At 41.9% G+C, this 26,715-nt stretch overlaps 1 protein-coding gene across 1 annotated transcript; it reads right to left on the bottom strand.

Annotated features, from left to right (window-relative positions):
* Positions 1–297: 297 nt before the first annotated feature.
* st8sia1 (ST8 alpha-N-acetyl-neuraminide alpha-2,8-sialyltransferase 1) lies at positions 298–25,654 on the bottom strand. The gene is made up of 5 exons (XM_077233956.1): positions 24,698–25,654; positions 22,849–22,993; positions 18,190–18,299; positions 15,643–15,735; positions 298–4,204 (listed from the first exon to the last, which is right to left on the bottom strand). Exons 1-5 carry the CDS (start codon positions 24,874–24,876, stop codon positions 3,712–3,714), a joined length of 1,020 nt encoding a protein of 339 aa, XP_077090071.1. The 5' UTR covers positions 24,877–25,654; the 3' UTR covers positions 298–3,711.
* Positions 25,655–26,715: the final 1,061 nt, after the last annotated feature.

Raw genomic sequence — 26,715 nt, 5'->3', positions numbered from 1 at the left:
CCACAGTTACACACATGGAACCTTAGAAACTGGGTTCAATAGTTTTGAAAAAAAGGTAGCTTCTCAAACTTCCATCCATCCAACACCTTTGATCAATAAAATTAGTCCTCTGCATCTGGCCATCTCCAAGAACACAGCTGGGCCCTGACATTACAAATGTCTTGGACAGGAAATGGGTGTTTAGACAGAATGTCGGACCTGTGAAGCACATGTACTGAAAGAAAATCCGATATTATAAACAACATTTCAACACAAATCTAAATTAATATAGATACAATTGACACATACTGCAGCAGATGAGTTGACAGGACGTCTTTATTGTTTAAAAGCAGTATTTGCTTACTTTTAACACAATTGTTTTTCAATATTGGCATAACTCATGTGGACCGTAAACAATGTTTAGCCCAGTTCCTGTTAGTAGATTGTTACATGCTCAAGTACAAAAACCATTACCCAACTGCTTGAGCCAGGAATTAACATGATAGGACACATTTACAACTTAGTGGAGTAAAACGTATTTAAATACCCAAGTTCCAAGCTCCCATGAGCTTCATCAATGAATTTAAGTGAATAAAACAGTTGAGGTAAGCTCAGTTTCGGCATGGGGCTCACCCTCATATGGCTCACAGAGGAAAACTTAAAATACATAATAGTTTCTCAGTCAAAATCTCAGTTTCAAAAACCAATTACATATCACAGTCATGAATGCCTACTTAAAAACTACTACAACCTCACTCTTTCACAAAACTGAACAGCACAAAAAGGTGGAAAAAATTAAGATAATCATCAGCTCCAGCATTTAACAGTTTCCTAAGCTTCATGTACGATAAAGATGTTAATGCCAAAACACGTACGATAAAGTGGTTTTATGCCAATTAAGCAATGTTAAAAAAAATTACAATATTGTACAGTATGTTGGTCCTTCAACAACCGCATGCTAAGATAATGTGAAACTTCCATCCAGGAATTTAACTTCAATCATCATAAATTATAAGTCTTTCTGCATCAGCCTTGAAAAATCATTAAAAAAAAATGTAGGTTAAGTTTGGGGGAATAAAATAATCCTTAGACTCAAAACTTGTCCTTGATAAAATTATGTCCTTGGCCTTTAATAATACTGATAAAGGCACTCATTGGCTTAAAGTGTGAAAATATTGTAATTGTAATTTTTCCAATACTTAAGATACTCAAATGACGGCACACATTTCCTTTACTATCAGGGCGAACCTCAAAGAACCAGTTAAAAACACTCTTCTGTCATAGTTCACCCCAAAATCTAAAGAAAAAAAAAGGCCTTTTTAATGACAATTAATACTTCTGGAAGTACACATGTATTTATGCAGCATTATTTGTTGTACAACCTTTCCTTTGTCATTTACTCCCCAAACACATTAAGATAAGAATATCAGAGAAAATTGCCAAATTGTCAGTTTTTTTTCTTTTCATTGGGGTGAAATGTGACCTGGATATGTTTTTTGTCAATGATTAAATAGCCTACAGTAGGTCTAGGCCAACTTAGATACATTAATGCACAAAACAGTCTACGCAAGAATGTGTCCACAACCACTTCTAGCTAAAAATGTCAACGCATTTCATTATCATTTCCAAGTCCACTTTTTCAGAGTTGGCACAGAAGGCGCCATAGCGCAAGTTTTCTAATTCTGCATTTAGAAAACTGACTGTAGAATTAGATGATGGAACAATAGTTTAAAGAAAATCTTGCAAACCAAGTTCGTTAAACTGTCGACATGTTTACAGATAGCCATCTGAATGCTAACACACCTTCTTTATATGGCAGAAACATTTAAAGGCAACACCATTGTCCCCTTTAATTTATTATATTATAAATTATATAATCATTTACACACCTTGATGTCGTTCCAAACTCTTAAGACTAACCTGAGAGATTTTGGTCTCTTCATTGAAAGTCCAAAACTCGGTCTACCAAAGTACACCAAACTGCTTTAAAAAGTTAAAGCGAGAACCAATGAGGTTTGTTCTCAGGTGTCAAGAAAGTACCATTTAGTTTCTGTTTATCATATTTGCCATGTTCTAAGCATGCGTTGTTCTAAGCAATGTTCTTAAATGAATAAAAGCCTAAATAAAATTTTATGAAGCAATCGTGCATCTTTAGTAGACTTGGATTAAACCACTCGATTGCTTTTACGATTTCTCTGTGAATATTTTAAAGCATCAAAGTAGAAGATTTCCTCTGAAAGTCCATTCAAGTTTTTCCTCAGACTTTACAAAATCTCTCGAGTTTCATAAAAAAAAAAAAACAGTTTTGAAGATAAACAAAAGTCTTAGGGGTAATTGATGAAAGAATATTCATTTTTGGTACTGAGGTTTCTGGCTCTATACATAATAGTGCATATTTCCTACAACTCTCTGTCAGTGATGTATATTCAGACTAACCTGGATTGCATGCGTTACAGCTAGCACCTACAAGATTTAAACCTAATTCCCTGTGTGCAGTTTAACACACACACACACACACACACACACACACACACACACACACACACACACACGCACACACACGCACACGCACGCCTATGAATAAGTCAAGGAAACAAGTTAATGGGCAGACCACAAAATGGCTGCCATTACATTCAGAGAACCCATAATTCTTGTGGAAACAGTAACAAAACTGGTGATTGACTATTTACATGTTCCAGACCAGGTGTCCAGCACCTTAGCATGTCACAATGGCTCATTCCACCACTAACATCAATGCCTGATTCCCAAACACTTTTAACACAAATGATAATTAAAGATGCTGCCACAGGAGTCACCCAGAAGGTTATCGCACTTTCATTGGCACGCGAACCATTCACTCCCTCTTCTATGGAATTTGTGCCTCGACGTCTTCCAAAGGTTTTCATCCATTGTTGTGGAAGTCTTCAAACTGGACGTGGTCTCTCAACCCATGACTTCCCAATCCAAACATGACAAAACACTGTGTCATGTACGAGATCTGTCTCACGACAGATCTAGACTGACAAGATGTTTCTCAGTAGAGGTCCCGTTTCATTGAACGTTAAAAGTAAATAAAACCAGAAACACTTAAAATAATACCTGAACCGCAGCCTTCACTTTAAATTTATGAAACAGCTTTTTAAACGCTGGCTATACAGCATTTACAATCAATTCCTTTTTTGCCTTTACAGGCTAAACCTGTTTTTACACTGATTTGTATAAATTTAAACACTGCAAGAATGATTTTCACATTATTCCTTTTCCCACTTCCTCAAAACTCCAAAAGAATCAGTCCAAGGCAAAACAAACAAAAATATGCGATCAAGGCATTGCTCTCCTTGTCTGATTTCCCATTTAAAGATCTTAAGACATTGTTTGAAGCAGCCCCTTCCCTAATCTATCTTTACATTAAGTTAAAAAATAGCCCCTAGGTTCAAGGTTCAAGGGTCCCCCCCCCCCCATCATCACCCCATGTACTTCTACAGAAACAAAAGCTTCCAGTGAGCGCATACATGAGGATGGGTACGCATGCAAGTCTTTTTCAACAGTCCCTTGGCAACAAGAGGGAAGGGTGTTAGTAGCAGTTGAGGGTCAAGCATATAGACACCAAAGAGAGGCCCAGATTGGGGGATGGGGCATCACCTCACAAGCCACAGTATTCTCATGCTAAACACAGGATGGCCATCCTGTTCCTGTGGTGATAAATGGAGTTGCCCCAGACAACCCTTCCACTTATTTTTCCCTCTTCAGCTCCTGCCCCTCTTTCGCACAATAGCCTACCCGCATACGCAGTGTCCCGCTCTTGTGCAAGTGCCAGAGTTGCAGGAACTCCTCAGGCATGGCGTGAAATCTCGAGGATGGGAGAATGTTGTCATAATAGTGGTGGCTGACCGGTTGCTCATTTAACCCCACTGAAAATGGCCAAAAACCATAAGTGGTCACCTCTTCACACAAGCCAAGGGCAAGGCTCACCAAGAACAACCCCGTGGAGAGTCGTTTGCCATGGACGCCGTGGTTCTTCCAGAATCGGCCGACATTTTTAAGGAAGTCTGGATTAGCAAAGAGGACAGTCTGGCTGGAGGCGGTGTCTGCAAGGGTATGGTATGCCCGCAGGGAGGGGTCAGTGCCAGGCTTCATAGAGAATGCTGGCATGTAGATGTAGCTGGAACCATATGCCTTCATGCTCTCTACGAAGGATTTGCGGGACCAAAGCAGGTTCTGAAAGCTGATGAGGAAAAAGAGGAACGATAAGATAAGTCAAAAATAGCCATAGATCCTTATACGATCATAATATCACTACTTTGGTTAGAGTGGATGTATAGAGTGGATTTTTGTGTCATGGTTCTGCCAGTGTTTCATGTTTGAAAACTATCCTTTCTTTAACTATTGTTTCATATAAATATTTTTTTTATTTTGTAATTATCACTGTGGCCACAATGGATGTTATGAATTCTTTGATGGGATTTTATATTTTGATATAATCTAACTGTCAGTCCATGAGCCATGGCTAACTTTAGCTCTTTATTTATACTGTATCATCTTAGACATCCTGTCATTTCCTTGGCATTGAGTGAATAATAGAGTTATAAAAAATACAGTGCTTGACCTTGTTTCTGAATTTGTGATATACCTTACAGATTCTTGTAATACTAGAGCTACTCTATTATGGCAAAGATTATAATCACAATTATTTTTGATCAATATTGAAATCACAATTATTGGTAGGAGATATGATCAAAGTCTTATTTCACAGTATGAGTAATTTTTAATATCAGTGAAAATTCACAATTATCAATACTTCAGCAAAAACGTCTCGGTTACTAATGTAACCCTCGTTCCCTGAAGGAGGGAACGGGAGACGTGACGTCGACGTGTTTGTAAGTAGTTTCTTTTTTCTTATTGTAATGCTGACTGTTTACTTGTCTTATGAAATTGAGTACCTTTTCTTGCGTTAGTTAACCTAGTATTAGTTCCCTTTCAGTCGCTCACGTTCGACGTGACGTCGACTTGGCGACGTAATGGGATCACTTCAGGGAGCCCTATCAACTTCGAGTGTCCACAGAACGAGCCAATGAACGTTGGTGTTCGTGAAAAGCGTCACGCGCCCCGCCCCGCAGCACGGGTATAAACAGGAAGCGGGCGCACGCACTCATTGTTTTTCGCTAAGGAGCCGAGATAGAGACGGCCGTACAGCGATGGACAGCCACCGTGGCGACGGGACGTCACGTCTCCCGTTCCCTCCTTCAGGGAACGAGGGTTACATTAGTAACCGAGACGTTCCCTTTCAGTCGCTCACGTTCGACGTGAAGTCGACGTGGCAACGTAATGGGATCCCATGGAAAACGCCGCGGTTGCTGCCACATCCAGCGCCCTATGGAAGACTCTCAGACTCCGATCTGGCTGGGGCGGAAGACCTGCGTAGAGGGAGTTCACTGCTGTTCCGTTATACCCCACACAGTGGAACTCTTTGGATAACCCTAGGAAAGCGGGCCTTTGCGGCGGAGAGGGACGCTGCGGAAGCCACATCCTGCCCAAAGGGAGGTAACATGTGGAGAATACACATATGGACTAACCGGAGGGCAGTGCAACATATGGAATGTCACTGGGGTGGCGCCAGCCTGAGAAGGGGGAGGCAACACCAGGCAGTGACGGCAGAGCGGACTCTGCCAAGGGAAAGACACGGGCTCACCGCAGGGAGCTGATCGTGGAAGAATACGCATTTGGGATCACCGCAGGGATCACCACATATGGAACCCAGCCTAGCACAAGTTACACAAGCATACAAGCACTAGGCCTGGCGTCAGACGCTCCGCAACGTCTGACTGCCGAAGGGGTGCAGAGGAACTCTACAGGGTTCGCCTGAGTGGGGAACTCGACTGGAGCAAAGAATCGCACGTATCCGCTCCATGTGGAGGGGAGGGGCGCAGCAAGCAGACACTAGAGCGGGAACTTTGGTGTTACCGGCTGGATGAAGCGAGCACACAGGAAGAAACCGGCTCAACACGTAAGCTATAAAAAATAGCGAACGTGTTAGGTGTCGCCCAGCCCGCAGCTCTACAGATGTCTGTCAGCGAGGCGCCGTGTGCCAGCGCCCAAGAAGAAACGACACCCCTGGGGAAGTGGGCTCTCAACCCGGGTGGGCAAGGCACGCCGTGGGCTTCGTAAGCCAAGGCGATGGCATCCACTATCCAGTGGGCCATCCTCTGCTTGGAGACAGCCTTTCCCTTCTGCTGGCCTCCGTAACAGACGAAGAGCTGATCTGAGGTCCTGAGGCTTTGCATTCTGTCCACATACAGGCACAGTGCGCGGATGGGATAGAGAAAAGCCAGGGCTGGGTCTGCCTCCTCCGAAGGCAGTGCTTGCAGGTTCACCACCTGGTCCCGGAAGAGAGTGGTGGGAACCTTGGGCACGTATCCGGGCCGGGGTCTCAGGATTAAGTGAGAGTTAGCCAGGCCGAATTCCAGGCACGATTCATCGACCGAAAATGCATGCAGGTCCCCTACCCTCTTGATAGAGGCCAATGCAACCAGGACTACCGTTTTTACAGGACAGAATTTTTAACTCTGCTGACTGCAAAGGCTCAAAGGGTGGTCTCTGAAGTGCCGAAAGGACCAGAGACAAATCCCAAGAAGGTATAGAGAGTGGGCGAGGAGGATTTAGTCTCCTGGCCCCCCTCAGGAACCTGACGATCAGGTCGTGCTTTCCCAACGACTTACCTTCAACTGCATCGTGATGTGCGGAAATCGCGGCAACATACACTTTAAGGGTGGAGGGAGACAGCCTTCGCTCCAGCCCATCTTGCAGGAAGGAAAGCACAGGTCTGATCGAGCAAGTTCGGGGGTTCTCCGCTTGAGAAGAACACCAGTCAACGAACAGGCTCCACTTCAATGCATAGAGGTGCCTCGTAGAGGGAGCTCTAGCGGAAGTGATGGTGTCAACTACCAACGGGGGTAGGTCACCTAGAACCTCCGCGTCCCGTCCAGGGACCAGACATGGAGTTTCCACAGGTCTAGACGTGGGTGCCAAAGGGTGCCCCGTCTCTGAGAGAGCAGGTCCTCTCTCAAAGGAATGGGCCAGGGAGGGGCTGTCGCGAGGAGCACTAGTTCCGGGAACCTGGTCCGGTTGGGCCAATACGGCGCAAGACCTGCTCCTCGTCCTCCCTGACCTTGCACAAGGTCTGTGCAAGAAGGCTCACTGGGGGAAAAGCATACTTGCGTAGGCCCGGGTGCCAGCTGTGTGCCAGAGCATCCGTTCCGAGGGTCCCCTTGGTCAGGGAATAGAACAACTGGCAGTGAGACGTGTCAAGGGCAGCAAACACATCTACCTGTGCGGTCCCGAAGCGCCTGAAAATCAGCTGGACCACCTGGGGATGGAGTCCCGGAATATAAACGGCACGAAGCGACCTCAGATGCTTCGAGTTGTGACATGCCGCGGGAGCGTTAACCACCTTTACGGTTGATGTACGCAACGGTCGCAGTGCTGTCCGTACGGACCAGTACATGCTTGCCTAGTAGCGGCGTTTTGAAGCGGCCCAGCACAACATGTACTGCTAAAAACTCGAGGCAGTTGATGCCCCGTCCACAGACCTGAAGCTGCATTCCCGTTATACGTGGCCCACCAGACGGTGGCAGAGGCATCCGTGGTTACCACAGAGTGCCTGGACACTTGTTCTAGGGGAAAACCTGCCCGCAGTAACGAAGGGTCCGACCACAAGCTGAGAGTTTGGCGACAGTTCGGAGTCACTTGGACCCGGCACGAGCCGCTCTGCCACGCCCATCTCGGAACTCGATCGTGGAGCCAGTGTTGGTGCGGCCTTTAGAAGGGACCGTCTGCGTGAGCACAGGGGCACTGTCCGCCAGAACACGGGTGAACAGAATGCTCCTGACCACAGGGGGACGCCGGGCGCCCTGAATCGCATAGCCGAGTCTGACAGTACGGATGAGCCAGCCTGACGGGCTGGGAAGTGCTAGCCAGGCTCCCAGACAACGCGCAAGCTGGACCAACGGCACCACAGCCGTACCCGGGGTGGGGCAGCGTGGCGGAATGCAGGGACCCGACTCGGACGGTACAGCCGCCCGGAGTGGGGTCTGAGTGTGCGGTGCAACACGTACCTGCTTCGGACGAAGGGCAGAGTGAGTGTGCGGAGGCATGCGTCAGTGTGTCCGGAACACAGCCACTGCTGCTCGCTGGCGATGAAAGAGGGGCTTGAGGGTGACCTCGGCGACGAGCGGACGGAGGGTCTGTGGCCGGCGGACGGGTAGGAGCAGCAGCGGTCTGCCGGGGCAGGATGTGTCGGATGGCCTCCGTCTGCTTCTGGGCGGATGAGAACTGTTGGGCGAAGCTCTCAACCGTGTCGCCGTATACCCCAACCTGGGAAACAGGGGCATCCAGGAACCGATATTTATCGGTGTCCCTCATATTCGCCAGGTTGAGCCAGAGGTGGCGCTCCTGGACCACCAAGGTGGACATCGCCTGACCGACTGAACGTGCGGTTTCCTTCGTCGCTCGGAGAGCGAGGTCGGTTGCCACACGGAGCTCCCGGAAGAGCTCTGGGTCTGAACCACCCTTGTTCTGTCCACAGGCTCTGTAAGCCTTCGTCGTGAGACCGGACGAAAACTTACATGCCCTGGACGGGAGGCGCGGATTGCCCCGCCAGGAGGTAGCAGATGCCGGACACAATTGCATCGCGACAGCACACTCCACCGGCGGGAAATCCACATACCCCTTAGCCGCTCCGCTGTCGAGGGTGGTGAGAAGGGAGGAGCCACTAGGATGGCTTCTGGCACTATACGGCACCGTCCACGTCCTAGTAAGCTCCTCATGCACTCCTGGAAAGAATGGTACCGGGGTGGCGCGCTGAGAACCAGCACGGCCCGCCCCGAGATACCAATCGTCCAACCGAGAAGGTTCGGGATGTGGTGGAGGGTTCCACACAAGCCCGACCTTCTCGGCGGCCCGGGAAAGTATAGCCGCCCATTCTGGATCTGACTCGGGCAACGCCACACTCCCGGAAGGGGGTAACGCAGCCGAGTCTTCATCTCCCGAGGACTGAAGCTCCCCGTCCCATGCTGCGATCGACATCTGATCGTCAGGTGGGGCCCCAAAGGACACGGCTGGTCGTCCATGAGGAGGACCAGTGCGTTCCATTGGAAGCTCCAACGGCGGCAGCGCTTGAGAGGCGTGAGGGGCCCGCGGAGAATGCCTCGGCGGGGAAGCCCTCACGGTAATCCTCAGATCACTCTGACCATGCACAAAAGTAGGTTTATTCTGAGGTCCAGAATAAACACTAGTTTGGGCATTGGCGAGGGGACTGCACCTTCCTTGAGGTAAGCAAGTCTCGATCTTAGCGCTGCCATAGTCATATTCCCGCAATGAGAACATGAGCTATTCACAAAAGCTGCCTCAGCGTGCTGAACACCCAGACACGAGAGGCAACAATTGTGGCCGTATGCTGGCGCCAGGGAACGACTGCACCCAGAAACGCACAAGCTGAATGACATCCTGAAAAGGACGAACGCTTGTGTTGCTCTTTTAGTTGAAAACAAAAAATATAGAAAAGAAAAAATAACTCTCTCAGTGCTGAAGCACCCAGGGATAGCCGCGGTGTAATCGGGGTACATACTCAAAGAGGAACGACCACCGAGACTGACACATACACAGACACACACAAAGTATGCTGTGAAAACAGCAGTTGTGAGCTGTAATGCTCGCGGCCACCGCTGATCGCGCGGTAACACCAGCACTGGAACAGAGTATTTTCTCTCCATTGAAGCAGTCTTCAACGTTGCAGCAGTCTGCAGAAACACAGAGTCAAAACGAAAGCTCGGCTCCGAAGTGAAAGACAATGAGTGCGTGCACCCGCTTCCTGTTTATACCTGCACTGGGGGGCGGGGCATGTGACGCTTTTCACGCACACCAACGTTCATTGGCTCGTTCTGTAGACACTCCAAGTTGATAGGGCTCCCTGAAGTGATCCCATTACGTCGCCAAGTCGACGTCACGTCGAACGTGAGCGACTGAAAGGGAACTAATATTAGGTTAACTAACGCAAGAAAAAGGTCCTCAACTTCATAAGACAAGTAAACAGTCAGCAGTACAATAAGAAAAAAGAAACTACTTACAAACAAAACTGACAAATAAAAAGGTACAACAGAATAAAAATACAAATTAAATAAACAGTGTTTTAAGTTTTTCACGAAGATGAACTAACCGTGGTATTCATACAAGTAATTGCCTACAACACAAAATTGAATAATCAAATGTAAAATAACACTGCTACAGTCTAACTGTACACAGTAAAAATAGATTAATTCTTATTAAAGCTACTTAAGTTATTCAGTCCAATCAGTGAGTGATTTTCCTTTGTTGTTTGATTATCATTAATGACAGACTGCAGCAGGTTTATTAAGCGGCTGTCAGTTTAAGAGCTAATGCACGGATCCAATATACTGTTACACATGCGTTTTCTTTCTCAACCGTGTACGTTTACTTAAGACATAATCCGCTGTGTTTACATAAGTACTCTCCAATAAGTCATGTCATTTTGACATTTTATCCACGTTCAGCTCCAACTTGGAGCATGCACACAGAAAGCTAACGTGGGGAACAGTGTCTCTTGTTGTGGATTAATGCGCTTTTAATAACACTGCTTAATATCAAACATGTCCCGCATTTTACCAGCATTTTACAACACTCACTTGTTTGGCTGATTTGGATGTTGTGTTCGGGCTTTTAGGGAGGAACGAAAGAACACTGCTGTGAAGGAAAGGAAGATGTGCTGGACGGAATGCGGAAGTGGCGCAATAATTGTTTGACCTCAATTACCTTAATTTCATAATCGATGGAAGCCAAATTTGAAAAACAATTACGATTAATCACATAGCCCTAATTAGAACACAAGCATATTAATTAGTGCTGTCAAACGATTAAAATATTTAATCGCGATTAATCGCATTAATGCCATAGTTAACTCGCGATTAATCGCACATTTTTATCTATTCTAAATGTCCCTTGATTTCTATTTGTCTCATTATTTTTTCTAATTTTAATGCTCTTATCAACATGGAAAAGTGGATCAGCATTAAGTTTGTTCTTAGCTGTGGTCTCCATGTGCTTCTGTCTGAAGTCATCCATTGTAGAGCTTGGATCGGGCCCAAAAAATTCAAGCCCGACCCGAGCCCGTGCGCATTGTGTCCGAGCCCGGCCCGACACATAAACTGTAATTATGAGCCCAAGCCCGATTTAAACCCGTCAATTTTTTTCATACGTGGGTCGTTATAACTGACGTTCTCAACTATTTTCTATGTTACTTTCTCCCGCCCGCAACATTTTTGTCCCGTTCCCGCCCGCAAATAGACTCTTTTTTTGTAGGCTACTTCCAAATACTTTCGCCTACGTGTCGCCACCATACACATCAGCATAAATGCTCCTGATAAATTATTTGTTATTAAAGCATTAACACACAAACCACTGTTATAACATAAAAGCAAGCAGGCTACTGAGTGCATGGTTTGGCATGACTGAATGCGCGCAAAGTGCGCTCCCTTAATTCCTAAAAAGCTGACATCAGTTCATCGCAATCTCACACATCTGTTATTATCAGTGAAGCAGACTGCACAATGCATCTTTCATAATATATACACTTTGTTTGTTATAATTTGAGGATTTGCCAGCTTACAGAATTCAGCACTGAACAAAAAGTCTGTTTTGAGCGGTGAGGGGAGTCTATTTTAAATGCTTCTGATGCTTCTTCATATGTCTGTGATTGGCTACATCCCTCAACGCTGCAAACATGTTATAAAAAGAAACTCTGGCCTGTAAATCGTTTCTATTTTGTTTTAGTTGTTCTTGTTGCTTTTCTGCAACATATGAATAAAAATGTATTAGTTTTTATGTTTTATTCATAGATATTTCTAGTTTGCGGGAGTCCCGCGAATCGTTTTATTCTCCCGTATCCGCACACAGAGTGAGTGCATTACCGCTCGAGCCCGCCCTCGCACTCGGCCATCAAATCTAGTCCCGCGCCGCACTCTATTGCGTTGAGAGTGCACGTCTCTAGATCGGCGTCTCGCGCTCGCGCCATCCACTCAAAACGTACCGTTAGCCTACTACTCTTTGGCCGGCGCGCAAGCCCAAACAAGTACGTGCGGCGTGCCTGTTGTTTTGTTTCCGTCTTGCTATCCGGTGTGGTGTTGTTTGCTAGGCCAAAAAGAGCGTTAATCTCGCGATAAAAAAATTGACGCCGTTAAAATGTGTTTGCGTTAACGCCGTTAATAACGCGTTTAACGCACAGCACTAATATTAATAAAAATAAATAATAAAATTCTAAATATTTGACCATGGTACTAACACCAATACACTTGAGACTAGAGATCTCATGCCAGCTAATGCAAGAAGTAAAAGGGATAATCCACTAAGTAAGGTCAATATCCATCCCTCAAGACATGTAGGCTGTTTGGAGAACTGAGAGTCCTTTTCAGACAATTCTGTCTTGCTGTTTGCCACATGATACTTACTTCCCCAGAAGCCACAAATAGCAATCGGCGGTTAGAAGAATTATGAACTGTCAGACAACAGAATTCATTGTAATTGTAAAAAAAGTTGAAGACATGGAACAGTTAGAAAAAACATGGCATGTAGTGAGAGAAGCATTATTTTACTGAAACAACTAGTCTTGCAGGTGGACAAAGACAAAAATAAAGTGCCAAATCAAAAGAACAGCGCAATTTATCCGACATTTCACTTTAGATAAGGGATGCACCGATACCACTTTTTTCAGAATCGATCCGATCCGTTACCAAAAATTCTGAGTATCGAGTGATGCCGATCCGATACCAACACAACTCTCTGTATGTTAAACTGATACTCACTCTTTTGTATGTTAAACACAATCTACTCAATACAGACAACTTAATTATAAAGAAAAACAAATCCAAAAAATATATGATCATAATCTATGACAAAAATGCTTTTATAAACTATATTAGTGGATAATTCAGCAGTAAAATTTAGTCTAGAAAAATCATAAGTCCACAATAATTGTATAAAATCTGAACATCTAGTGAAAAAAACAAATAAGAGACAATAAGAGTAACACTAAATCTGGTAAAATGTTACACATTGCTCTTTGTATTGTAAAATACATTCATGAAAAACAAGTTAACAAAAATCAAAAAGATAAATTATTTTATATATAGCTATAGGCTACTATACAATTGAGACATGTTTTAAATGTATAGCACACCTGTTTAATGAGGCTGCAACATATGATAGATAGGCCATTAATAATCTTTCATTGCGTCACTGTATTATGATATGAAAGGCTGCAATACAGTGCGTCTTGAAGCAACATGGAGTCACAGCACGTCGAGTCCGCATTAGAGGATGACACGGGAGTGGATATTCACTCCTGTCCCGTCCCACTCCCATAGAAAGAAATCTTGTCCCGTCCCACTCCCAGACCAAAGTTTAAAAAATAATCACATCCCATCCCGCTCCTGGTAAATTGACTCCCACTCCCATCCCGCTCCTGTTTAAACTGATTCCCGCTCCTGTACCGCTCCCATATATTTTTTTCTTTAATTAGCGCTTAGTTAATACATAGAATTTGATTTAATCTGCTCTCCATCCTGTTTTAGACCAGCTGCTGAGCCCGTTTCTAGATTTTCTCCAGAAAATGGAAGACAGCTAATAAAAGAAAAACATTACATAGTTCACACCATGTCTACAATAATTTAATAAACCCAAACAGCACATAAAGCTGCATTTTACTCATTTCTTGTTGAGTAAACAATACATTTATAGTTTACATTTATAGTTTTTTTTAATTACATGTTAACGATTTTCATAAATTATGCTCTTGCATAATGAGTTCCATTACTTCTGACTTTGCGCTGTAAATCATTTTCTGCCACATCGACTTCTCCGTGGCTGTTAGCTCTCTCCATCACTGCTGTTTGAATTCCGGCGGTAAGCCGTGACAAAAAGCACTGATGGCTTCTGGGACGGCTGGGTTGTGTAGTTATTTTTGAATTGCGTTACATTGTAGGCGTATTAAAAGGAAACTACAAAATGGTGCATTTAATTTTTTCTTTTTTTGTCGTCTTTGCTATTGGTTGATTCCCGCTCCAGCCTGCTACCGTTAACCATTTATCCTGTACCGTCCGAATCCCGTGATTAATAGCAAAGATGACTCCCATCCTGCAGGAATCCCAAGGTGATCCCGTGAGATTCCCGAAAAAATGTCAGCCTCTAGTCTGCATTGAAAAGTTCAAAGCACAAACGACATATTGATGCGTAGTGTATTATACAGTAAGTAGGCTATCTATCTAGGCAAATTGTTTATTGAGCCTTTTCTTTTAACAGTTTTTTAGTTACTGTGCGCGTGAAGAACAATTATATTGGACTCTACTAGGGTGGCCATTTCCATAACACCAAAAAGGAGGACACATATAGGGGGGGGTGGTGTTGCTTGTCTCTCGCTCTCTCTGTCTTGCACGCGATACACAGTTTGGAGCTCGCAAGCTCTAGATGCCGGGAGATTTGAACTAAGGGAGCCGCTATCAATATAAGGGAGACTTGGGATGTCTGCAAACGTTCGTCGGGCGCTGCGTCCATTGGCCAAAGAAGATCGCCTGTTTGGGCCTCATGTTATTTTAGACCAAATATATATTTTTAAATTATTATTATAAAAATTACGGGGGCGGGGGGGGGGCGTTGTGCTGAGGGCACGCAAGGTCTCTCTCACATGTTCTGTCTCGCATGCGCGGCTCTAGATTCCAGGAGATTTGAACTAATTTACGGGAATCATTACGGGCAGTGAGTGAGTGGAGCTTAAAATCCGGACTGTCCGGCCAAAATCCGGATGTATGGCCATCCTATCTACTCTAGTGTTGTGATCTAACAGACACCCGGTAGAAACATGATTAAGCTACAGCAATAAAGTCCAACAAGATAAAGTTGTTTTATGTGAAACCATAGAGCTTTATCTACAGATCAAGAATAATAATAGTAACGTAGAATCATCTTGGAGAGAGTTTCATCATGTTGACTGTCGTAACCGAACGCGACGCGCTGTTGAATGCTGGAGGAAGAATGATTGACAGCCGCAGCGGAGGGAAAAGTTTATGTGATCTTGAATTTAATGACTTAAATGTTAATATCTATCTCACATTATACTATAATGGCTTGAGAACACTTGTAATATAGTGCACGAAAACTTAATGGTGCTTTATACTGTTTTTGGTGCTTTTGTGGGGCTTAACAATAACAAAGAATAGTATACGCACGATATCGGATTTGGATCGGCCTCGTCTGATAGATACCCGATCCGGCAAAAATGGCAGTATCGGAGCCGATTCCGATGCTGAGTATCGGATCGGCGCATCCCTACTTTAGAGATGAAAAAATGGATTTATAAGTGCCCATTAGTGATGTCAAAAGTTTCAATACAATGTTAATACTAAAATAATAATCATAAAAAAGCTAACAATTTCAATATTTTTAATCAAATTCAGTAATGCTATCACCATAGTAAAGCCAGCTGAGACAAAAATATTGGTGTGCACCTATTAAAAAGACTGCGGTAATATACAGGAAGAGCAGAAAGATATCCCCCCCCCCCCCCCCAAAAAAAAGACTAAATAAAGCGAGAAAACAACATACCTCTTTTCAATAATGCTAGGATTTGCGCTCACCAGGTGTGTTCTGGTACCAACATCAGCGGTGTACTCTTTGGACAGAGGAGGAAGGTTACATCTAGAGGTAGAGGAGATGAAGAGGGATTGAAGAAAAATGGTTGTTGGGAGTGATGTTCCCTGATGTTGGGATTGATGTTCCTCTGTCTATGTCATAAGCAAGCATTGTTGTTAAAAACAGCAAAGTCTTACATTTCTTAATTAAATACAGTAATGAAAGTCACAGGTTTTATTGTGTGTGATTCATCAATGCATGCTATTTGTTAGATTCTTACATTTCTGCTGTTGTGTTCCACAAAAGAAAATATGGGTCTGGAAGGACATGAGCATCTAAATAATGACAGAATCATCAGTCTTGAGAATCTAAACACTGCATGAAAAGTGGCCCATCCAGGAGCTGACACTCTAGCCTCTGGCTCACTGAAAGTCTTTGTGACTATCGGATCAAGCTCAGCACTGCCAAGAAGAAAATGGCCAAATTAAGAGACACAGCTGACCTGAGCAAGTATCAATCTCTTTATGTTTCTTTCAGCAACCATCAGTGACTGCTTTTCTATGCCACACACCCAAAACTAACCACTACCTACCCAAAAATAACCACTGCCTACATGTACTCTATTCTTCTCTTTCCCTCTTTTCCAATCCCTTAGACCAGATTCTCTCCAATATTCTGCAGGAGACTCCAAAGATGTTATTAGATCTCACTGATGCAGGGAAAGTTGAAAGTCATGAGAGATTAGGTTATGACATAAGCAGACTCGGGTAACCCACTACTCAAAAAAATAAAAATAAAATAAAATCAACACTTCACCTTACAGCAGTCAACAACGACAGACTAGCCTCTCTCCTTCCTCTTCTGTCAAAACACCTAGGTATTTAATCAGTTCGATGTTTTTCTTTCACAAAACAAGCTATTTGATATCTAATCTTGCTTCAAATACAGACATTCCACCAAGACCACCTGCTGGGTTTCAATACATCTCCATAATGGATGGCAAGAGCGAACTCCAGATCATCTTTCCTCATTGCTTTGCCGACTTATATATTGTAAATCACCAGATCCTCCAGTCCAGCCACTCTCCTTTTCATGATATACACTATACCTCACTAGCAACTGTAATGATCTGTAATGCTGCCTGAATCATAATCATACACTATTCGTTCATTGGCCAGAGGAGAACTGGCCTGAGCCTGGTTTCTCCCAAGGTTTCTTTCTCCATTCTGTCACCTGATGGAGTCTTGGTTTCTTTTTTCACTGTCGCCTTTTTTTGTTGCATTTGTTGCCATTGGCTTTTGGCTTGCTAAGTTGGGGTCATTTAATTTTATATTTAACAATATCATTACAACATTATTTTCCTGTTATCTCTGTAAAGCTCCTTTGAAACAATCTGCATTATAATAAGCGCTATATAAATAAAGGTGACTTGACTAAGCTTGATCAAAAAGGCACATAGCTTTTCCAGTGGAGATGATATGCCTGTTGTTCCAACTTGACAACCCCAATGCTCAGCTTCCATCTCTACATGGCCTTCAGACAACTTGGCCTGGATCTACATGTAGCTGCCTAATACAAATTCAAGGATTTGATTCTAGCCTTGAGAACTGCAACTGAAAATGGAGCCTCCTACCTCAATCCTACAAGAGTATGTTCCCTACTGTGCAAAACCTTCCTTTACAATGTAGCCCTTTCACTCCTCTTAGATGGAACAAACTGCCTACCTTGACCCAATTTTCTGAAACATCACTACTTTCAAGAAACAGTTAAAGTCATTCATTTTCTACAACCACATTCATAAAGATTACTACTACTAAATAAAAGATTTACTATTATAAAACCGTTCTCTGCATTTCACATTTGCTCTAGCTTGTACATGCAAATATGTTTATATATAAATTTGACATGTTCTGCAAATATTAGGGGTGTAACTATCGCAATGTCAAAATGTGTATCAACAATAGGCATCATGTATAGTTTGCACAAAATGAAAATTACTGAGAAAAAGAGTTTTAGTGTCAGTACTAAATTAAACTGCTATATATAATGTTGAATATAATGCATAATAATGCAATGGGGGAATACTTGCGGGTCCTGATAATGCCAAATGTCTTCTGTTACCAGTAAAAAGTGGCATTATTTTAAACAGCCTATATTTAGTCATTGACAGATTCCAAGCATATTCGTCTAAAATAATTTTCTATTTTCAGCTTCAGAATCATGAATATTTTTGTTCGGTTTTGGTGTCACAATTGTCCTGTGCATTGGGTTACCAGCACAAAGTCCAAGCCCTATTCATTTACGCACCCAATATAATATCAAATTTGGAATTTGAATCAACAGTACATTTCTTATTAATCTTTTACCATGTCTTGGAGTATCACATTAATACCGTATTGTGATTTCGGTATTGTGATATGTATCGAATTGTGACTTGAGGGTATCATTACACCCCTCCTTTTTTATATAATTTGACACACTCAGCCAGTCCAGAACAAGAAAATATTACCATCTTCTCACCTCATGATAAAGTCAGCTTGGTCAATTTCATTTCCACAACCACTGTGTTTTAGGACCCCTCCATTGCCCACAACTGAACACTTCTTTAGAGGAAGATGCAATGGTGTATCCTAGCAACACAAAAATCGTGGGAGTTACAGAAGTGGGTCAAATAATAAAGAGTCACACACAAATGACATTTCCATTGGTTTCTTTTGATGAATACATATTCAAATCAAGGATACTTCAATATTCATATACTCGGTGAACCTCTGACACTTTGTAAAACCCCTGGTGAGCCATTAGCATCACAGGCCAGCATTTTCATCTCACTCACACACATAAACGCTCATCATCAGACATTTTCCTTCTAAATGAGTTGTAGGATTTCCTTCAAATCAAAACCAGATTCTGACATTTTCTGAAAAAAAAATGTCTGTTTGCCAGGATTCAGAGTGTTGTGGGTATACACTGTATCTAAGGCACCCCGAGTAGTTATTAGTGTATTACAAAGTGGTTGCTAACTGTTTTCTGGGAAGTTCCAATGGTATTGCTAGGAGGTTTCTTCCTGGTCCAAGCCATGTGTGTCAATACAGAAGTAATAAGAGGTGCAGCTACATCATGTATTGGCTCTCTCACAGTTGGTATATGGTTTCAAAAGTGGCTCATCCAGTCATAATTATGATGCACTGTTTTGAGTCTTACCCAATACCTACTTTAAATACTTTATTATTATTATTTTTTTATTAATAATAATATTAAATAATAATGATAAATCAAGTTCAAAACTGGACACTTATATAATTATAACCATTGAGAGTGTAATTTTGACTGAAACAAACATATCCATTTGCTCAGACACACATAATATACATATACTACATATTATAATATTTAAAGCACTATTACAATATTACATATATTTTGGAAGAGAAAGAAAACACCTGGCAGCGCAGTATGTGTCCTCCTGCCATCATATGAGGGACACACATAATATACATATACTACATATTATAATATTTAAAGCACTATTACAATATTACATATATTTTGGAAGAGAAAGAAAACACCTGGCAGCGCAGTATGAGGGACAAAGGCCGAACCCTCTTTTTCCTTTATAACTGCTCTCTGTATTCATTTACTTAGTCTTTTTTGTTAATTGTGATAACATTTATGTACAGTATAATATGATTATGGAAACATATGTTTTTTACCCATTAATTTATCTAGATGTTCGTATGTGTCTATTGCTTAGGCAATATTGTGCTATTTCACAGATTCACCCCAATAAAGATCATTTGAATTGGAAAAAAATATACATGACATTACCATAAGCACATGGTATTTTGACTTAACCGAGATAATGTGATGAATTACACCTGTAAATCCCACAATCAATAAACCAACCAACCAATAAATCAATAGCCTTCACTTTGAAACCAGTTGGTGAATATCCCTCAGGAAAATAAGCTCTTGTATGATCAAGTGATCTAATCTGGCATGAATGATATATAATGCTGTGATAAACACATTACATGTTTTTTTCTCCAGCAGATTAAAAGGTTAAATTCAATTACAGAAAGTCTGCAGGATGCTGTTCTTCTGAAACTTAATACTGAGATTGACAGTGAGCGTTGTGTAGAACGTAAATATTTTAATGGGTTTTCTAGACACAAATGACCCATTTATAACAAATTCTACTATAAAATTATTCAGAGGAAAAAAAAGGCATTGAGTCAATGCTAATAAGTCCTCATTACCCATAGATCTCATTGAGTAAACATAGTGTAACGAGGATTACGAGGTGGGGGCTTTTGATAGTGGGTGTAGGATATTGCTTTGCACATTTGTGTGTGCATAAATGGCCACATACTCACTTGCAGCTAAATTCGGTTTACAATTCACCCTTTCGTGTTGTAAACACACAGTTCAGTTATTTACAGAAGGAACCAAAAAATGCAGGTAGTGACAAACGCATATACGAAAATTCTGCGCAGTGTGTACGGAACCGAATTGAACTACTAATTGTCAATGACGTATGATGAGAGATGAGATACAATGATGCACGTTAATATGTATACAAAATAAGAGATGCATCTCTCGTCTGTATGTGCCATGAGCCTGAATCATGTTGCCAGATCTTGCAAGCAAATCAGTAAAGAAAAAGCCCATAAAAAAAATAAAAATAAATTTAAATACTTTGTTGAAAATAAGAGGAAAATATTGCGACCCGCACCAGTTCACTTTAAAGCGGCACTATGCAGGATTTCTGTTTTTGTCAAACAGCGATCCCTAGAGTCGCTGTAGAGTACTTGTATTTAACGTTACTGTCGTAAACACCACTCACGCAGAGCGTATCTGCACTCACGGCCTCTGCACTTCATAATAATAAAGTAGCCTACCGCGTTAGGCTTACCTGAGCCTAAATGCCAGATGACACCAATAAAGTGTATCATCTACGTCGCATTATTTCGCAGGGCTCTCAAGTTTTGAAGACAGGCAAGAGTGACATCCAGCCAACAGATACATTTTTGTCATTGGTTGTTGCGTTAAATCTTACCCAGATACAATAGTGCTATTTTCTGATTGGCTATTGTGTAGCTCGACGAACAACACCAGAGGAGACGCGCTTGATTCCTGCCGGTTCCACAGTGAGAGCGGCGCGGCCAGAGTTTTGGCATATTAAATATATTATTAAATAGTTTTTCAGCATGAGAAATACAATGTGTGGGGGGAGATCATGACAAAAGACCGAAATGAGACCGAAATGAGTGACTGTCACGCTCAATGCGTGACACTTGAGAGCCCTGATTTCGTAACGTCCGTTATGATGTTGTTAGACATGATTATTGCAATTTATCATAATAGTTTGCAAATTGCGCTCATTTACACTATTTACAACATGTAGGCTTATTTATGTCCTGATAATTATGTGAGATATTGACAACTGTTCTCATGATAATCGCAGGAATCAACTTTAACAGTGAAAGACTGAGCGAGTGGGACTCTTGTCCGGTTCCTCGTTTGCCAGATTCTCGTTACCTTTTTCTTGACTCTTCCGACCGCGTTTTCTTGTTTTTTTTCGGCATTCTGAAAACGCAGGTCCGATGTTTACTCGTGTCTGACTCCTCGCTCGGTCAGTCTGCCATTTCCTCTTTATCTGTTCCTCCGACAATGCTTTTCTAGCTTTCTGCTTCTTATATGCCAGCTTTGCCATGGGACGATAGTTGTTCTTATAGCTAGCCGTATCCTGGATGGGGCGTGTATGCGTGCAGTGCCGTAAAGCAATTCGTTACCTCGCGAGACCTGATATCACACGATACTTGCTAACACTGAGGCCGGTGGCCCGCCGGCCCAAAGTTGCAAGGGTGGTTTTGCGGCTCACAGGCACCAGGGGGGTGGAAGAGACGACCACCATTCAACACGAAATCAGTAATATAAACATTACAATGACTCCAAAGCTGTTCGGTTAAGGTAAAAAAGTTACTTAGTTCTGCTTTAACTCTTTCCCCGCCATTGAGAGGATTTTTTCCCCCGGCTTTCCGTGTTTTCACTGTTATACGCTAGGGGCGCTATGGTGCATCTTCTGAAAGAGTACTGAATCTCCTGATCAAAACGCATGCAAAGACGATGCAGAAACAAGCGATATCATATGTAATTATATGTATATGTAAAATAACGAGATCATCAACATTCACAGCATATAAATCAAAACTGCCTAATGTTACTGAATGAAATGTCGACCAAGGATGAGGTATAGGACTGTGCGAGATTTGGGGGTGTTGATGGACTCGATCTACTCCATCCATGTTTTGGATCATTGTCCTGAATCCCATCCTGACGTACTCTGACAAACCAGTGATTTTCTCAGCTTTTTGCTCAAAATGTTGCCTTTCAACATTCAAGTGTTGATAAAAAAAAAAAAAAGAATGCATGAAGAATTAAATGGGTTTTTGTTTAAAAGCAGAGTTCTCTGTATATTGCATGTTCAGATATTCATACAACAAAATATACTGGGGGCCATGAAAATTGTGAAAATGATCAAAAACTCACTGTTTTTTAAAAAAAGCGCTGGCGGGGAAAGAGTTAATAACTGCATAAACCACAAAAAAGCTTATAATAAGTGGACACTGTAACATTGCAAGAGCATTCTGTGAAGCAGCTTCAACAAATATAAAAAATAAAAGACAGTCGTTGCAGTTTCGGGAGAGTCATGTTCCTCACATAGAACGATTCACTACAGCATTTAAATGCTGTTTTCACTCCTGAAACTTTACAGTGTGTATATTTGGCCAAAAATGAGCGTGGGCTCTGAGACAGTGTAGGAGGAACATTGCGACTGAAGGCGGCATGGTGCCAAGTACAGGACAATCAGGACCCATGCGGGTGTCTCTCCCATGCCTGTTTAATTTTAGAAGGCAGAGCGCAACGCTGAGCCTCATGGAGAGTGGGGGTGGAAAGAAAAAAAATCTGGACCAACTGCTCTTTCAAACACTTCCACATTCATAGCTACATTTTATAGTAAAGAAAAAAATACCAATTTTATCTGTGTTAATTGAGGTTACTGTTAGAAGCAACATGGGACTTGGGGATGATTTAAAACCACAAGTAGAAGAATGCCATTGCTTTTCTAAGCTAGTCATTTTTTGGGGGCTCACTGACTTCTATGAAAGACGGTACCTGAACAAATAACGGGTAGGTTTCATTGTTGACCGTGTGGTAATGGTAGATCTCCCCATCATACCACAAGACTTTGCCTATTGGAGAGTTCTCCTTAGTAATCGCAAACATCTTCATTGGATCACAGCATTCTGTCAGCAGCTTCCTGCCAAACAAGACAAAAAAGCAAAACAAGTGACATTAGCAGAAGGAACAACAGAAATGGGCTTGTGAAAATGTCCCTTGAATTGACTGAGAACAAGCACACATTCTTGAAAGCAGAAAGTCTTTTATTTAGCAGAACAATTGCTGTGCAATTACACAAACTAATTTGATGACCAAATTGAAAGCAAGCACAAATGGAAAAGCATGCAGGTAAAAGAATAGCCTATTCAAATGAATCATTTTGGCATCCACTGTCCAAACAGGTTCCAGTAATGTTTCACAGCAGGTCTTTGCGATTGTGACCAACAGATTTATTTCTAATTTACCAAAAGCTGTGTGATACTGACATGAATCATTTTACAACTGTAAACTTGTCCCAATAAATTTCAAACCAAAATCTAATGACACGCACACAATATACCAGTCAAAACATGACTATTTTTATGTTTTTGAAATAAGTCTCTTATGCTTATCAAGCCAGCATTTCTTTGATGAAAAATACAGAAAAAACCCCAATATTGTGAAATATTACTACAATTTAAAATAACCGTTCTCTATTTTAATATACTTTAAAACAAAATGTATTTCTGTGATGCAAAGCTGAATTTTCATCAGCCATTATTCTAGACTTCAGTGTCACATGATCCTTCAGATTTCATTTAAATATGCTGATCTTTTATCAATGTTGGAAACCGTTGTGCTGATTAGTATTTTTATATATCCTGTGATACTTTTTCAGGATTTTTTGATGAATAAATAAAAAAAAGAACAACATTTATTTAAAATAGAAATCTTTTGAGACAATATTCTCTACCGTTCAACTGTTTGGGGTCAGTAATTTGTTTTCTATTATTTTGTTAAAGAAATTAATACTTTTATTCAGCAAGGATGTGTAAAATTGATAAAAAGTTATAGTAGAGATTTGGCTAATACGGTTAGAAAAGATTTCTCTTTGGAATGTTTTGAAATTTGTCACACATTATTTTCTGATATTACTTTTATGTCAATTAAGTACATTCTCCAACTTTTTTTTCTATTAATTACCATGTCTAATGGCGTTTCTCATAACTGAGGCATTTTTAATTTAATAGCAAACTATTAAATGAGATAAATCAAACTAGGAAGCACAGGAAATGTTTTATATAAAAACTTAACATTTTAAATATATTGATCCGAAAAAAAAATTGCATTCCATTAATGAGAATGATATTGTTATGTCTCATTATGGTAATGAGAATTTGAAGGGAAGATATGCTAATGGTTATGAAATTAAATGCCACACTGCAAAACAACCATAACGTCCATAAACTATTTCTAATTTTTATTTGAAAAATACAATTCAATACATCAATCATGAGATTGACCGAACAGAATCAACCTATGTATGGCTTCACAATGGCCACCCTTTCTGGGAGTTCAGAGCGGGGGCAGATAACGTTTCAACCAAATCTTCCCCCACTGCGCATGCGCGTTCTCATAATCGGTGTCTGCACTCTGCAGTCTGCAATACTCATATCAGCATGAAAGCCAGATTACATTTACGAGATACCTAGTGCAACCAATCCATTCACTTAACTACAGTTAAAGAGACAACTGAGACTGAAATGCCACTTAAAATTCCATCACAGATAACTGACCTTGCACATCATAGATGACTGAAAAAATGAATGAATGAATGAATGTGATATTAAAAGAATGGAAATACCTGTACATATCTACTCCCGTTTGGTTTCTGCTCCATGTTTGTCCCTGCCGCAGAACCTCATCCACCATTTCCTTGTCACTGGGAAGCCTATACACGGGGAAGATATAGAACCACAACAACGCCAGCACTCCCAGAGTGGCCCATATATACCTGCTCCTGTGACATCTCAAAGACACCATTCCGTCGGTCTGATCAGACAAACGCCTAGTTCAAAAGCACGTGCTCAAGATCGACAGGTTTATTTTGGTGCCACTGCCATTAGGAGCAAAAAGCCGCTTGAATACCGTTATCCTCCTATTTCCATAACGCGGCGTTACAGAGGCCAACAGAGGTGCATCAGTGTCAGATTTCCATGTATGCATGCCTCAGATTCCTCCTCATTCCCTACAGATTTGCTGAAGGATGTTCTCACAATCACTGGCGGGATGTGGTGGATGAGGTCGGTTTCGTCTGGCCAAGCGGTTGGAATCTCACGGGGTTTTATTCGGGATCCGGATATCTTCTCCCCCCATCACTTCTAATGCAAACCGTCTTGAACTCCCCAACAAATCTGATGCCTGCGCTATACGGCTTCATTTCGCCATTATCATCGCAATCACGGTCATCATTTCGCTGTGCAAATTATTTTTTAAAGGCCTTCGCTCCCAAATCTGGCCGTGTCGGATGTAATCTTCAGAATAAATGAGAGACAAAGCTCATTTTTTTGCGAGTGCTTTAGCACGCATCATTGCCCTGGTTATTTGTTATGGTGCTGCCCCCTTCTGGTTAATCTAGTCACATGACAACGGATGTGTAGCCATAGCGGATTTACTGTATGTTGCCTACTGTGAACAAATGTATTTAAGGCGCGTTCCATTTGACAGGGTCCCTACGCAGTGTTCACTGCTCCCTACTCCCTGAACACGGTACATCAGTTGAAGTGGACTTCGCTGACAATAATCACTCATTTGGAATGCCCTGCAACGTCATCAAAGAAAGGCAACAACAGGGTCAAGCAGATTATGATATAACTGAATACATTTTTTAAATTTACTTTCCTTTCTAATTTAAAATAATATAATAGGCCTAAAGATACATTAATCACCCCAACCGTTCATAAATACTCTAGTTTGTATAATAATAACAATATTTATGAATACTCAATGCATACGTAAACTATGAGCCGTTAGAAATTTAAATTTAAAATCTCTTCCAACGGCTCTGCTCTATGGTTAGTTCAGACTGGTGACGCGATGCACAATGACAGCAGTTGGTTGATTTTCGCTCTCCACTTCCTGTTAGTAGTGGGAAGTTCGGATCATTTTACTGACTCGAATCTTTGAGTCTCGTTCAGCAAAAAGAACGAATCTTTTTTCGAGTCATTTCGTTCATTTCAGCATAATATAATTAAAATGGCATGTTAAATATCCCAACACATCTAGTACTTACGAAAATATTGATTACATTTGTAAAAAGAATAAAAATAAACTATAGGGTAATGCAGCCAAAGCCAAATTATAAGAAACCGAAATGTTTTATTAATTGATTAGTTGTTGGGTCTTAAGTTCAGGCTATTGCAGTCTGATTCTGTTAGTTCACCTCACCTCCTGATCCGAGACCTTCTTTCCTTTGCAACTTCACATTTATCAGGTTAGTTCTCCTCTCGTGTCTCGAGACATTAGCTGTCGACTCGCCAGTGTCTGACTCGGATCTGTCTGCTGGGCCGACCGTGCCGTGTGTGATACAGCAGGGCCGGAAAGAGAAATGATTAGTTCATCTTTCGAGTCTCGAGTTCGGGTTCGACCGGGTCCGAGTCTTTCGTTCTTCCTGTCAGTCCATAGAGACTATGCTGTCAGTAGCGGAAAGAGAAATGATTAGTTCATCTCTCGAGTCTCGAGTTCGGGTTCGAGTCTTTCGTTCTTCCTGTCAGTCCATAGAGACTATGCTGTCAGTAGCGGGAAGATAAATGATTAGTTCATCTCTCGAGTCTCGAGTTCGGGTTCGAGTCTTTCGTTCTTCCTGTCAGTCCATAGAGACTA

This window comes from Siphateles boraxobius, unplaced genomic scaffold, assembly GCF_051911475.1.
Source record: "Siphateles boraxobius isolate OS27281-9 unplaced genomic scaffold, OSU_SipBor_1 19, whole genome shotgun sequence".
Classification (NCBI taxonomy): Eukaryota; Metazoa; Chordata; class Actinopteri; order Cypriniformes; family Leuciscidae; genus Siphateles; species Siphateles boraxobius.
Note: the sequence above shows the minus strand (reverse complement) of the source record. Positions and strands in the feature narration are given on the sequence as shown.

Excerpts from the sequence above, each read along its gene's own strand:
- st8sia1 (XM_077233956.1), bottom strand. The coding sequence starts at position 24,876 with ATGGTGTCTTTGAGATGTCACAGGAGCAGGTATATATGGGCCACTCTG. Across the intron at positions 22,994-24,697 it reads ACGGGAGTAGATATGTACAG|GAAGCTGCTGACAGAATGCT; the intron begins GTATTTCCATTC and ends CTTGTTTGGCAG. Across the intron at positions 4,205-15,642 it reads CCTAGCATTATTGAAAAGAG|CTTTCAGAACCTGCTTTGGT; the intron begins GTATGTTGTTTT and ends TTTCCTCATCAG.